At 38.1% G+C, this 15417-nt stretch overlaps 1 protein-coding gene across 4 annotated transcripts; it reads right to left on the bottom strand.

The window, feature by feature from the left end:
* Positions 1-119: 119 nt before the first annotated feature.
* Positions 120-12887, bottom strand: sgk3 (serum/glucocorticoid regulated kinase family member 3). Of its 4 annotated transcripts, none has more exons than XM_033638119.2 (17): positions 12662-12887; positions 7977-8162; positions 7711-7794; positions 7460-7532; positions 7255-7330; positions 6950-7025; positions 6468-6520; positions 6087-6144; positions 5660-5743; positions 5433-5564; positions 4734-4846; positions 3025-3061; positions 2496-2582; positions 2088-2183; positions 1689-1844; positions 1374-1463; positions 120-1023 (listed from the first exon to the last, which is right to left on the bottom strand). In XM_033638119.2, exons 2-17 carry the CDS (start codon positions 8070-8072, stop codon positions 853-855), a joined length of 1482 nt encoding a protein of 493 aa, XP_033494010.1. In that variant the 5' UTR covers positions 8073-8162; positions 12662-12887; the 3' UTR covers positions 120-852. The 4 variants fall into 4 exon arrangements, with proteins under 4 accessions (XP_033494010.1, XP_033494009.1, XP_078018696.1 ...); XM_033638118.2 differs by having other exon boundaries at positions 7977-8159; XM_078162570.1 differs by having other exon boundaries at positions 6468-6517; positions 12662-12834.
* Positions 12888-15417: the final 2530 nt, after the last annotated feature.

The raw sequence follows: 15417 nt of genomic DNA, 5'->3' as shown, positions 1-15417 counted from the left end.
CCCCCTTCCCTCCTCTGATAAGTCATGAACAGTCCCTTATTTACAAAAAATAGTAATTGTAATAAAAATAAAATAAAAAATACATTATTATTATTACATATAAAGACACTCAGACTACATCTCTTTTATATTATTTATTATTGTGCAGGAGTATAAGCCTATTTAACTGCTAAGCGTAGCAAAGCATTGTGGATTTCTAATTTCTGTAATTATGAATAAATGTGTTAAGGCAAAGGACAGCAAAAAACAAATACAAACAATCCAATATTTAAAAAAAACAATTAACTCAGTATTCAAAGACAAACTGAAAGGTAACTTAAGAAGTAGAAGACATTTTTCTGTTTACAAACGTGACCTATGAACCAAAATGCTTTATTCAGTGGTCTCTCAAGTAATCCCTATTTCCAGCTTAGTTAAGATGAATATGTATTTTACAGTAATTACATGGACAAACACACTCCCATCTGGCAGTCAAATGGTGTGATTTCAAGTCCAGTGAATTGTTCAAGTTTTCCAGAAAACTGCTTATTGATTTCATTTAAGGGACAAATTTAAGGCTTTAAAAAGTCTCATTTTAGAAACCACCAGAAATACCATTTATAGAGGCTGGCTGTCCTTAATTCTTAAAAATATCATCTGTTATGTATATATATTTATATAAATACAAATTGATAAAAAATAAAGACTTTTCTGGCATGCTTTGTTCCCACCAAAATTTGTTTTAAGTGCTGTTTTTTGTCTCATCCGCTCACTTTGGCTTCATAGAACAAGTTAATCCATGGTACAAATGCTTCCCTTTAGTCAACAGAAGTTACAATGGTTAAGGCAATCAACGACCTCACTGGGAATGTTTCATAGGAAAGAGTCATCAGAAGCTGGGGCGTAAGAGAAGCCCACAAAGGCATCGTCGGCCTCCATTACACTGGCGTTGACTATGGAATGGTCTTGGGACCAGCAGATGGAGTTGGGGACCGGCTCGTCTGTGAACTCAGGATCGAAGTTTGAGATGTCACAGTAAGAGCTCTGGAAAAACATCAGGGGAAGAGGGAATAAAAACATGGGTCATATTAGCATTCAAGGAACTAATTTAAAACAAACAGGATGTGTGTATTTATTAAAGTTAATTTGATGACAAAATACAACAATTACAATAGTACAACAATAGTACATAAAATTAGACTTCTATTAACACCAGGAAGAGAGAGCATTCAAATATGATCAAATACAATACATAGCTTTCTTTAAATCTGCAGTCTTCAAAATCAATGTGAGTTATGATATATATTTTAAGTTCTGGGTGCAGACGTACAAAAGTCAAGTCACTGTGAAACACCTCTAAATTTCTGATTGCTGGGAAACAAAAAAATATTTACCACTTTGGGTGTAAATGGAGGAGGGATCTTCTTCTGTACCAGGTCGTCCCAGTTGATGGATGAGAAGAAGCTGTGTGCTTTGATCTCATTCTGAAAATATAGCATAAACAACAACTTAAACTTAATCTTGTATCAATAGAAAGTTAGCTGAAAAAACCTGATTAATAAAATTCATTAATGACTGTTCATTGGTAACGTATCAGTGACATGATGTTCACAGATCGGCCACCAGAGGGAGCCCAAACACGTGGAGTTCTGCTGTACATGCAGTGTCTGTATGTGCACAGTGTGAGTGTTCTGATTTATCCCACTCACAAAGTCATCCCCTGACCCCAGTCTGTGTGTGCCATCTTTCTCCAGCAGGCCCTGGAGGATCGACCAGGCTGTGCTGGACGCACCGGGACGCATCACCAACGGCTTGTGGAGGATGTTGTCATACATTTCATGTGTGTCCCTGCTGTAGAACGGCGGCTAGAATATAAAAAGAGACATTTAGGGGCATGTAAGTGAGTGGGACAGTACGATGAGGTTCTTTAACATTTAGCTGTAAAACGAACTGTGAAATTTGCTGCAGTTTATGTGTACATCACAGTAAAACTAAAAAGCTTTGTCTACGAAAGTAGTTAAACTGTTAATTGTGTGGCATGCTGAAAATATAAGCATGATGCGTGGGGGATATTTGAGGAGACGTGGGCTCAAATCTCAAAAACTCACCAGGCCGAAGAGCATTTCATACAGCACTGAACCCAGACACCACCAGTCGACTGTGTTATCATATGGCTGCTTCCTCAGGACTTCTGGAGCTAAGTACTGGTCAGAAAAAGCACACAAACACAAAAATATAACACTGACATATTGTTCTTGGCTTAAAATACACCAAATGTATATCAACTATTTTTAGTTATAAAAGCCTATTTTCCTCTCTGGAAAATGTGACTCATATCCCTGCACAGACAGCAGTATAGCCTTGAATGGAATACACTCACATTTTAATCATTAACCACACTTTATTCCAAAAAGTCTGTTAATGATTATTACGTTCTGATGCTGTATGTGAGAGTTCTTTAAAGTGTCTGGTGCAAAAGTGGTAGAAATTAAACATCCAATTCAGTGATGCCATACCTCAGGTGTTCCACAAAATGTCGTGGTGGTATCAGTCTGGGAAATGCCTTCCTTGCACAACCCAAAGTCCGTCAAAATGATATGCCCCTTTAAAGAGAGGACACAGGGACGTTTTTAGACAACATGTGCCACACAAGCAGCTCATTATCCCCGAGGACTGAGGATTCTATTGTTGCCCAGGAATGCTGGCTGCACTGAAGCTCAGTCAGTCCCATTCACCGTTCCCTCGCTTTCTCAATAAGGCTAGGCAAGAAATTCATTAGTAAGAGCTAATCCAATCACACGCTGGAACTGGAAATGACACTGTTGTGCACTGGTGGTACAATATGATTGGGAAAGAATGACATTAGTGCTGTATGGTCTTATGTAATAAATCTGCAGCCAGTGTTTAGGCACTGTGGTTCCATGAATACCGTATTGTCGATAAAATGATCTAACTTGAAAAAAGTTTGTGCTTTGTAATTACTGCTAGGGTGATTATGTCTCAATTGAACAGCAGTGTGTTGGGTTACACAGCAGGAATACTCACCTCATGGTCAAGGAGGATGTTTTCTGGCTTCAAGTCTCTGGACAAAATTAAAACAAATGAATGTCAGTAAATGTGGCACAGGGCAGTAGCCAGTATTAGGAAACACTGATGTCATAAGTCCAAATTACACCACTGCAACCCCATATCCTGCAGAAATAATAATATTTCTTAGATTTGCACTATTTTTTTAATCTAACAATGAAAATGCACATTTCTGTAAACTGATGGATGGATCTAAATGCTGCTTCAAATACATTTCAACAATGGGGGGAATATAACTCTGAGAATCAGCCTTATAGAAAACTATGAAGTGTGGTTTTGATTTTAGAATGTACCTTTACATTCAGATTCTCAGGTTCAAAACCCCAAATTCCCTATAACAAACAAATGGTTGCTATGGCCCTGCAGACATATTATCATGTGAGCGTGAGCATGTGTCACACACATGTTCAATTTATCTTCAATTTCATACACTTCATGACATCAATGTTTGATTTATTTGATATGTGTATAAACGGTACCTAAAACATTGTAACATTTTCTAGATCTGAGTTGTGTCAATTTACGTCCATTAAAAGTGCTCCTTGTTGCCACTGTCAGGCAGATTATTATTTTAAGTGTCTGACAACATTACAGAAAACACCCTACAGAGAAATGAAACATTTTTCCTGACCTTTCACAGCCCAGTTTGTTATTGTGACCAAGTCTTGCTCAAGAAGAAGTATCATTCTGAAATAGTGGGAGTGGGAGGTGACTTGTTGCAGGAAAAACAATGGTGGAGATGTTAGTGAGAGTTGGAGAAGTGCTGGGAAGAGTTTGTTGTGTTGGAGTACAGAAAGAGTAGCTGAGTGTTATCTAAAAGCTTTTCAATGTCAGAATATTTAGCTGATTTCAATAAAGTGGAAAGTCCGCAAGATTTCAGAAGACTTCTCCTTGAGGGAGACTTGGTGACTCCACTAACAAACAGACCAGAGGCCTGTACTATGAAGCCAGTTCAACTTACCCAGGATATCTTTTTGTTATCTGGCTTGACTAACCCTAACATTGGCCATCTGGATAAACAGTACTGCAAAACTGGTTATCAACCAGGTCAGTCAACTCTGGGTTTTCCTATCCAGCCATGAGCACGTTCATGTGAAAGAGGTGGGGCTGTTAATTAAGAGTGACATCATCAGAACCAGGAATGTAGTAGGCTGCTTCATATCATTTGAGATGTAAACAATACTCTGTAATCTTTTAAAAGAAGTGTAGAAATATTGACAGCATGTGCTCCATTACTCTGAAGTTAGCTGTTCAGCCTGAGTTACCACAGTGATTTATCCTGTTAAAAAGAGAACCAGCGACATAGCAGTGAAAACCCAGAGTTAACCCTGAAGTTACCTTGCTAACGCCAATCCCTGCTTTGTAGTACAGGTTCCAGATCAGCGAAAGGTAAAGAAAAACGTTTAATTTCTCTGTAGGGTCTTTTCCGTAATGTTGTGAGACACTTGTGATAAAAATGTGTCCCTGTTGGTGGCAAAACCAAGCACTTTTAATGGATGTAAATTGATGGTGCACATTTACCCATAGGCATTACATTGCAGCCTGATTTGTTGCTACCACTGCGACTGTGGCAGCCTCTCTCAATACTGGACCAATTAAAAAAATGCTGTCTCCATTAGTCATTTTCACACAACGCAAGTGTTCATTTGAATAAACCTCCAACGTACCTGTAAACAATGTTGAGAGAATGCAGATATCCAAGTGCACTTGCCATTTCCGCAACGTAGAATTTTGCCCTGGGCTCTGGAAAGGTCCGCTCTTTTTGAAGATGGAAGAAAAGCTGAAATAGAAATGTTTCGTCCGATTATTGGAATGTATTATATGGCAAATGTATTGTAGGACCATGAGTACAAAAATCATATTAACCATGATGTGAGTAAGTTGCGAAACATACTCTTACGTGTACACTGCCTTTGTCAGCCCTTTATCTGGTTATGTATTAACGTCACCTTTTTACACAAATAACTTTTACTGGAAAGTTTAAATATCGATCTGATTTAATTTTCATGTTACTGGTCTTTGTAGACAACTTATTCAGAAGGGCAAGAGGCAGATTTACTGAGATACAGATTGTCATTAGTCACCCTCAGACAGTCAGTCACACGTGGCAGCTTTAAAAAGGCCGATCGCACATGAAGGAGAGGCGCAGAGGAAGTCACACTGTGCGTGTTCTTTATCACTAATGTTGTGATGTCTAATGAGATTTTCACACACGGAGGTGTGTTGACAAACGACAGTGCAGCACTGAGGGATTTCATCAAAGCTATTTAATACAAATTTCCTGTTTTACTGCCATTCTCAGCTTTTCTTGAACCTGTGAGTCATGTCTGTGTGAGCGCATTATTCACAAAACTGAAACGACTCACTTCTCCTCCGTTGACGAAATCCAAGATGAAGTATAGCTTGTCTGTGGTCTGGAACGAATAATGAAGCCCGACCAGGAAAGGATGTTTCACATTCTTCAGCAGCACGTTGCGCTCTGCCATGATGTGTTTTTGCTGATTAGGAGGAGTCATTTATTAGAGATTTATAATTTACATATGTGTGCCTGAAACATTGACAGAGTCACAGTCATATATCATAGTTAAGTTACCTCTTTTCTGTTGAGGATGACCTTTTTCTGTAAAACCTTGACGGCATAATACTTTCCATCATGTTTTCGTTTTGCAAGGAAGACCTGCATCACAAGGAAGAGAAAGCACGGTGAACAACGCATCACCAGCGTGATTCCATATCTGATTCTCACTTCCTACGTGGAAAGGCCAACACATGCAGAACTAAAACTTGTTGCTACCCCTGTGGAAAAAAACAACACCACAGAAACATCTCTAAACATAACTAATATATACGACAAAAATATAATATAACATAATTCTACAAAGTTGATTTGTAAACTGCTTTCTGTGTACTGAAACAAATACATTACAGACAATACTTTATCTAAGCAGTACCCGTGAGAATTCTCACTCTGCAATGAACAGAAAACAACTGTGCTTTCCAGTATTGTGTCGTTCACATACCTTCCCAAAACTTCCCTTTCCTATGACTTTTAGAAAGTCAAAATCTGTGGGCTTGGCACTGAAAAGAAGAATTACAGCACATTAAATTCAGCGTATGTAAAAATACACTGTATGTGATTACACAGCTGCAAGGTTAGTAAAAACAGTGAGGCGGTCTGCTTTGTGCTAACACAGATTTCTGTAAATATAAGTGTTAAAGTAAATATACGATAAGATCACATGGGACTTTATCTATCCTGAGGGAAACTGTTGTGCAGCACTACAAAGTAGGAAAGACTGCAAATATACAGAGATCAGACATAAATATAACATATCAAATATCAGTACGGTGCAAATCCAAACTATACACAATGTCATGACATATAAACAGGGCGAACATACTGTGGGTTTCCAGAGGGTCCCAGGTTAATGTTTCTGGAGGTAGAGTTGTTCTGCTAAACAGAAGAGAAAACATTATCTAGATTAGCTGACAAAATGTAACTACAGGCCATTTTGTTTGAATAGTTGTTTTATTGTAGATTTTTGTATTATATGTTGGCTAGGTCTCTAAGAGATTTTCAATCTCAATGGGACTTCCTGGTTAACTAAAGGTTAAATAAATAAATAAATAAATAAAAACTATCTGTATTCATTTGGAATTTGGAAGAAGCTGGAATCAGAGACTTTTGTCTTTTTTTCCTTTAAAAATTACTAAAACAGATTAATCCATTACCAAATTAGTTGGCGATTAATTTAAATGTTGACAACTAATTGATTAACCACTGCATCACCAATCCAGACTATCCTACACATCAACTGAAAAGACATAGTCAGCAGGAAAACAAAAATATTCACAAAGAAAAACAGAAACTCAAGTTACTCACTTTGTCATCTTCATCCTCGGAGGCATCTGAGAAGTTCTGCATTTTGTCCATCAACAGAAACGTCCTCACATCTGGACTGTGAAGTTAAAGAGGGACCAAGCAAAAACAAAGTTCGCATCAGCAAGTGAAGCACGACAAAGCAGAACATTCTGCATCTTTCTTAATCTAATTCACACCAAGTGTGAAGCATGGCTGAACACATTTGATCTCATTAGATTTTTTTGGACTCAGATATTGAAGCCGTTCATCCTGATAAAGTCAGCAATGTAGTGTAACATCATGAAAGTGAGAACACCGACACTTACTGGTTGCAGAGCTGAGGATGTGAGACAATCCGCTTGATGAACTCATGCAACCCTGCTCTTCTTTGCTTGATGAACTCTAATGTGAAGATAAATATATCGTTTAAAACATACTAAGCAAACAACATGATTTTTTTTTTTTTTACATCAGTTACTGGAATTCTGTCTGAGTGCATATTTCATACATCAGTCTAATGTGAACACTCACCAGGTTCAAAATTGTCCCCAAATATCCTCTTAGCGGGGATTTTTAAGTTCATAGCTGGAAACTGTTTCCTTAACTGCATCAAAAGACAGGAGAGCAGCAGAGAAAATGACACAAGGGCTGGGAAACATCTATAGTCACAAGTATATAATTATTCTCAATGGTACTTTGAACAGCCATTAAATCAAAGACTAAGGGAATCAAAGACTCGTGGACAGATTTATGATAATGTGTCAAGATGTTCCACCACTCACTATGTTGTAGAGTTTATCAAACTCTGCGTAGCGTCTGAAGACAAACCATTCCTGTTGTCTAACATTGACGATCACTTTGTAAACCTAAAAAAGGACAAGGTAGGTCTATGTAAGCACAAGGAGTAACATCACATGCTAATATGATCAACTGTTGTGATTGTATGCTTTTACAGAAATAACACTCATAGACTGACAATGAAACACACTGTAGAATTAAGTTGACACAGAACTGTCAATTGAACAACGAAGAGAATTTTTGTACGCACTGTGTAACGCTTTTTCTTGTCCCTCTGCTCGTTGTGGCAGGGTATGCTGACGTTGGGGAGACTGGGTTGCTCCTCCATCTTAGCGGCTGTTGGCATTCAAAGGTGCAAGGTCATAAAGTAATGCGTCCTCCTCAGGATAAGACTTCAAGTATACAACTGGCCCATCCCCATCCTGGGTCGCTGCTGCTGAGGAGAAAGGAGAACAGAACACTCTGTTATTCAGGAAGTGAAACTACTGTTTTCCCCTCTGCTCTCTACACACTTCAGCCTCAAGTGTTTAGATTGTCCATACCTAACAAACATTCATCTCAGACAAGCAGCTTTTTATTGATGATTCTTTACTACTGTTTTGTTAGGTATTTCTTAGATGTCTGAGCCATGACATAGTCCTGTTGACTGTGGATCATGGATACGAGCAGCCATTAGCTCATCCATCATTCTACCTCTCTACTTTCTCGCTAGTTATCCAGGGGGTCACAGGGGGCTGCTTTTTTCAAATCATGCTTGTCTGCAGTACAACAGATCACTTGGCCCCCAGTTGCTTGCCTGCAAGTATCACACTTGGTGTCAAAAAATGGCCCTAATCCCTATTCAAGGAAATGTTCTTGTAAAAAAATAACATGTAACTTCCTCAATGGAGCTTTTTAAATAGCTATTTGAAAGCCTTATCTTAAGGTCCCTGTGCTTTCTTGGAGGGTGAAGATTGTGGCAAGTGTGCTGTGCACAGGCAACAACAGGAGGGTCAGTGAGCTGCAACATGACAGCAGGCGGCCCCCCCTCCCCCTGAGCAACCAGTTAACTCACTCCTTCCTCTGAGCATGAACATCCTATCCTTCCTCTCATCTGATTATTCACTATAAAAATACACATATTATCATACATACATACTGATTAATCAACTTGTTAAAGCCCCACATGAGAATTACAAGTCTCCGTCTTCCACGAGTATTCATCTCACACGTACCGTCTTTAGCATGTGAACACACACACAAGCCCACACTCATTCACAGTGACACACACACTGGCTCTCTTGCGCATGCTGGGTCTGTGACATTCTCCCTTGTTCCGGTCAGTAGAAAGGTATTTTTAAACAACCTTCCAGGGGTCTTTGAAGCTGGAGTTACACAATAGGTTAAGAGTAAGACCCCCGGAGTTGTTCTTCCCCAGCGTTTAAAGAGAAATAAAGCTCATTGCTGAGGTGTAATAGACTCCTTCCCCTGACAACAGTAGTAACAAAAGGTCAAGACCTGAGTTCCCTGAAGATGGATACGGAGGTTAGGTTTATTACCATTGCAAAGAGTCTTATAAGTGAGTTATGATGAATTGGAAAAGGACATGATAGAAACCTATTATGTGTAGGGCAAATACTAAACACTGTGTGATGTGAATTAATCGCACACACAGATCTCTTTTCCTTCACCATGAGTTATGTAACGTCTTGTTTCTTCTACAACAAAGCTCTTTGTCTGCTGCCCTGACTCGTCCATTGTTTCATGTTCATGAGGTCAGCCTAGTTTGTTTAGTAGTTTTTGTTTTCTAACCGCAATCGCTATTACTCTCAGTGTTGTTTGTTCACAACACAAGGAGAACCTGCTTTGGGTCAACATCCTCCCTCTGCGTATTGATTCCTGAATGCACCCTGAAGGGATATGTCATTCTGCTCACGTCGGGGTGAGGGTACAGCAAAAGAGCGCCCCTCTTTAAAATGCATGTGTGCGATCAGAGGGACCTTCATGCCCTCTTCATCACTAGTCCCCTTTTTCTCTTTTGTTCCCTTTAACTTTCTTTTGGTTTCAGTTTCAGCCACAGCTATCAAACCACAAAAACATCAAGAAAATAACATTTCCTCTACCACAATTGACTTCACTTTCATGCTGGAAGTTTTAAAGCTAGGGCTGTAACGAATCATTATGTTCATTGAAGTAGTCTGTAGATTATTTTCTCAATTAAACTGATGAATTGTTTGCTCTATTAAATGCAAAAAAAGCTTATCAAAATTTCTCAGAGCCCCAGGTAGTTTCATAAAATGTCTTGTCTTGTGCAATTCAAATAAATTTGACAATGACATAAAACAAAAAAACACAGAAAATCCTCACAGTTGAGAAGCTGTAGGCAGAAAAGTTTTGGATCTTGCGCTAGAAAAATGACAATTTCATTTTTAAAAACAGTTGCTGATAAATTTTCTGTCAACTGATTGATCGATTGAGTAACAGTTAAAGCTCTTGTTAAACTGGATTTTCAAGAGTGACATTCAGATGCCAAAGTGTGGCTGTATCTAACAGATTTAGCTCCTCCTATAGCCACTGCAGGGGTCAACAGATGTGTTTGTGTTTTTAAAACCTGGCCATTAAACACAGAGAGCTGGTGAGGTTTGTGCAACTGTGGCTGGTGTGCACAAAAACGGTTGGCTATTTCCGTGAGCTGCTGCACATCTGTGCTTGTTTTCATGGTTAACTGACTCTCTACGTCACTGGGTAGGACCCGCTTTTTAACATTCCAGAAATATTTTTTGTTCAGGGGAAAATTAACCTATAAGCGCCTAGTTAGTATGACTTACATTTTCAGCTGACACTGCTACTCCTTCATATGGAATGCTGCAGCTCACCACACCCACATAGAGGCATTGTCAAGTTTGTAATAAGAATTCAAAATAAAGCTTGGAAAGGCATAACGAGTATGAAAAGGAACAAGATTAATGTTAAGCACATTCTCTGGCCGCTGTTTAGACCCAGCATGCTCTGCACGTATGCCATTACATGAATTAACTTGTGCTGACAGGCACAAATACGCTCAACTACTACACAGGATCAAAAATAGCATTCTTCCTGCTTAGCTCGAACACACATCCTTGCCTGTGGATATCCTATGAGGATGTTGAACATATTTTTTGCGACGTGTGTGGCCATGTATCATGCGTGACAAGCAGTTTCAGCGAGAAAATAAAGCTCACTTCACCCTACAATGTTAAATCAGTGCTGAAAGCTCAATCAGGCTTGCATCCACTGATAAACAAGGAAACACAGACCGATGCAAGCTGAAATGGTTTCTGGAGACAAACACAAAGAGCTGAAACAGGAAGATGACCTATTTCAAAAGAGCTACCAGGTATTTTTAACTTTGCATAAATACAAATAAACTAATCAAAAGCTGTTTAGATTCACTTAAAAACGTTGACAATAAACCTAAATAGTCTGTTACATGTGGGATGCGACTTAATGACTAAAACATTTTTTCAACTTGGACTTATCTCATTATAATGCAACAGAGACAGATCTCTGACTGAGGAAGTGCAGCTGGAGAAGCGTGAGGGGCATGAACTCAGTCAACCTCCCGTGCATGCAACCGACCACAGCATCTGGATAAACTCCTAACCTGACCTGACTGTCCAGACAGCTCACAGAAAGCCACAGTCTGCAAATTGTGGTGCTGACTTCCTTTTAGAAACAGGTCTGAATCAGCATGTGCGCTGACAAAACGACAAGCTCATCAGCCTTAGAAAATTAGACATCAAAGAATGCGGGATGCTCTTGCTGGGCAGGCGTCAACAACTTATGGCAAATCAGGTCTACCTGTGAGATTTGAACTCCCAAATCACAGTTCTCACAGATGTAGAGATCTCACATAGTAAAATCCATCGTTCATATCTTGAAATGTGTCATGTTATACAAAACATGTTATAGATAGCCACATGTTACATCAAAGAAACAGCTGGGAACCTCCTCAAATCATAACAAGCAGAAAGCTAGCAGATTTCTACGTTACAGAGTTGAAATATTAATCAATTGTCCTTACATTCTCCTATTTATGACTGTTTTAATTTCATTGTTCTTGTGTTAGAGGAGGGAGGATTATCAAGACATGCATCCTTCTTGTCACTACACACTTGTTACCTAAGTTTTATGTTGCATCACAGGAGGAAAAACATTCATATACACATCATCAGGCTTAAAAATGGTTGTCTGCCTCAGTTCATACCACACAGCTGAATCAATATCCATTTTGGGGACTAATTATGACAGCCTATGAGGTCTGACACATCATTTCTGCAGGCAGAGAACAATTATATTTGGGAGGATAACACGTCCCTGGCACACATCATTGAAAAGACCTCGCCTTGTTCAGTTTAAATTTGGCTGAGCTAACACCTAAGGCTATTTGTGTACTTACACCGGTACAACTTTTTTTTTAAAAAAAAATCTCAGCACAGATCACGTGTGTTACAGGAAAGGAGCATAAATACCTTCTCCAGCCGAGGAGAGGAGAATAAAATGAGCCGGGGGAGGGAGGAGCTGAACACATAAACACAAATAAAATACCAACACGCACATTCCCACACCAAATGAGAGGACTGACATGCTGAAACAAGCCCCCACATGCAGCTCAAACAATGCGGCAAAAGCTCACAGTTACACATGTGCTAAGTTCCTTGTTAATGCTACACAGCAAAGAAGCTAACCTAACTTTGTTTATAGTACTTTGCTTCCACTGTTTAGTGATGTCTTCGAGTAGAAAAGGTTATGTTAAGCTATATATAACGGTTAGCCCTTTTATTTTTATTTAAAACTAACGTTTTGTTACTTACTTATTACTAAAGCGTCGTGTGCTAGGTATATGTAACCCAACGGCTAGCCAACACTACGTTAGCCAAACGAGAACAAGGTACCTTTTACATGGACATCACGTACCGTACAGTGTTCTGATGCGGCGTTCATCTATTTTCGCTGGTCCAGTGAGGATACTTCGCTCTACAGCATTCAAACCGTCACCACAGTCAACATTTTCCAGTTTTGGTCCACACAAAAGCCCCTAAAGTCTCAAACTGAGCGTGTATTTTCTTGCTGTCCATAAGCGTACTGTCAAGTAAGTGAGAGAAGCAGGAAACATCAGTCTTTCCTGGCTGTAGAAAGTTCCAATGAAATTTTGTCACGGGACTTCACAACTGCAACAACCGTCAGGCCGGACACAATACACCGGTGCACTTCCGGTATGGCATTTCAAAATATAAGCAGATAACTTTGACGTAACATGAACATTTATTATATTTTATTTGTTTTATTCTATTTTATTTAATTTTATTATTTTTTATGTCCATATTATTGTCCATGTTATTATTAATATCATTATGTTCGTGAATTTGTTTTGGACTGATATTCACAGCTAGCTGTCAGGTGTCATCATTCAGTAACATTGATATATTTTATTTTATGGACAAACTGGATACAGTTATTTCAGATACTATTAATCTTGTGATTATTCTGGGTAAATATCACATTCACACTTGTATATGGAAAGGATCCCTCCTTCACTGTGTTCATAACTTTCCCATCATCAAGCTGCTACAATATATGGAAAAATTGAATAAGCGAAAGTAAAGCGTATATCTATATCCTGTCTATATATGTATATCTTCATCTTTATTTGTATCTTTATCTAGTATCTTGCTCTTTTAATGTATCTTACCTTGTCCTTTTGTGCTCCTGATTTGTTTACTTGCTTGTTTCTCATTTTTTGTTTTTGTTGCCTTTTTCTTTAAAAAAAAATCTCGATTTTCAAAATAATGTCACCTCTATTGTTCTTTTTTTGTATTTGATTGTATTGTCGCATCATTTCCTCCATTGCTGCTGAATTATAACTTATGTCTTTGTACATCTATTCCCTTACTTGCGCTGTATATTTTTCTTGTTTTAAATTAAAAATAAAACTGTAAGTAAATAAATAATTAATAAAACTTTTTATATAACAAGATAAAACACAAAGTAGTTAAGTGCTGGAATGTTGCTTGCACATTTACAAGTAGCCTATGAAGTACAATATTGAAGTATTTGTGCTTCAGTGTGTGAGTATTTACATGTCACACTTCTTTACAACCTACCTCTACTCCATTATATTTAAGAGAAAATTAAACAATATAGCCTTTTTTACAATAAGTTACCAGCCTAAAACCATGTTATGTATGATGATGCATTGGCTTCATTACAATCAGCACCAAAAGTATATTCTAATTACGCATCAATATCAGTGCAACAATATAATTAACCCAATAATGTGATACAGTGGTTAAAAGTAACTGAGTACATTTACTCAGATACTGTACACAAGTATAATTTTGATGTACCTTACTTCAGTATTTTCATTTTATGCCACTTTATACTTCTGAAATGGGCCATTCTGCATAATGAGTACTTTTGCTTTTGGTACATCAAGTAGGCTATATATTGATGTTAATACTTTTGCACTTTAGTATGCAAAACCTGTGCCTTTTATATTGTAATATTATTACTTTTTACTTGTACTTATATATTTAATCATGGCTGGATCAACCCACTTCAACACTTCTCTCTGTGCAGTGTGTAGTTATGTACCTTATCATTTCAAAGTATACCAGTTAAAGTGATTTATATAGGAACATGCACTGTGTGGCCTTGAATAAATAATATACTAAAAGACGACAACAGCCATCTGGACCTCAGGATAAGGTAATAATGTAGAACCTGTATAAAGGGACTTGTCTACATTAATTTTAGGTGATATTGCAGTTGGTGGTGCACAGACTATAGGTCAGAGTTAGCAAATGTACTGCTGATCAAATTTCCAAAAGCCATACTCACCACAAACCTGTGGCTTTTAATCCTGCCCTGCCAATTATATTTCCATCTGCTCTGTACATGACAGTCAGAGGATCTAACCTAAGGAGTAAGTTAAACACAGTGGAAGTCTTAACAAACTGAATTAGTTTTGTTTTGTAGTTTAAAGTATTTATATAAGGAGGACTACAGAAAATACAAGCAGTTCTAAAAGGCTTTTGATACTTCGTATACTAATATTACAATGTTATATGATGTTTTTTGTGATTACACTTATTGTAGGCCTACTTGTTAATTGACAAAATTAATGCTTTTATTTTTCGAGGCATAGTAAATTATTTCCGGTGTTGTTTAGGTTGGCTTAACACAGCCACTCCTGCACTCAGGAATGGCAACACTGGGAAGTCAAACAGTTAAACAGCGTCTCCTACTGGTGGAAAAGCAGAACATGCCTAATATCCCCAAAAAATCATCCGCATCCTGATTTTACCGACAGAAAAATATATTAATAGATTAAGAAGTAGGAATGATATATGTATATATAGCCTTTTATAAACAAGGCTATGTCAAAATTGTGACACAGTGATTATAAGATATAAAGTAATTAGGAATTAATAACGTGACAAATTTGAGATAATATAAGCTATCAAAATTATGAGGTGCGTCATGATTGTGACCAAAAAAGAAACGGTTTTAACTTCCTGTCCTATCTAGAGGCTATAGCTATGTTTGGTATTATACCTTGTCAAAATCCACACAGACGCATTGCACCACTTATCCCATAAAAAAAGGTTATGTCCCGAGTCGACCTACCTGCATGGACCTAAAAAAAATGGAGGCGAATAAAAACCAGAGAT

The sequence above is a fragment of the Epinephelus lanceolatus genome, chromosome 20 (assembly GCF_041903045.1).
Source record: "Epinephelus lanceolatus isolate andai-2023 chromosome 20, ASM4190304v1, whole genome shotgun sequence".
Classification (NCBI taxonomy): domain Eukaryota; kingdom Metazoa; phylum Chordata; class Actinopteri; order Perciformes; family Serranidae; genus Epinephelus; species Epinephelus lanceolatus.
Note: the sequence above shows the minus strand (reverse complement) of the source record. Positions and strands in the feature narration are given on the sequence as shown.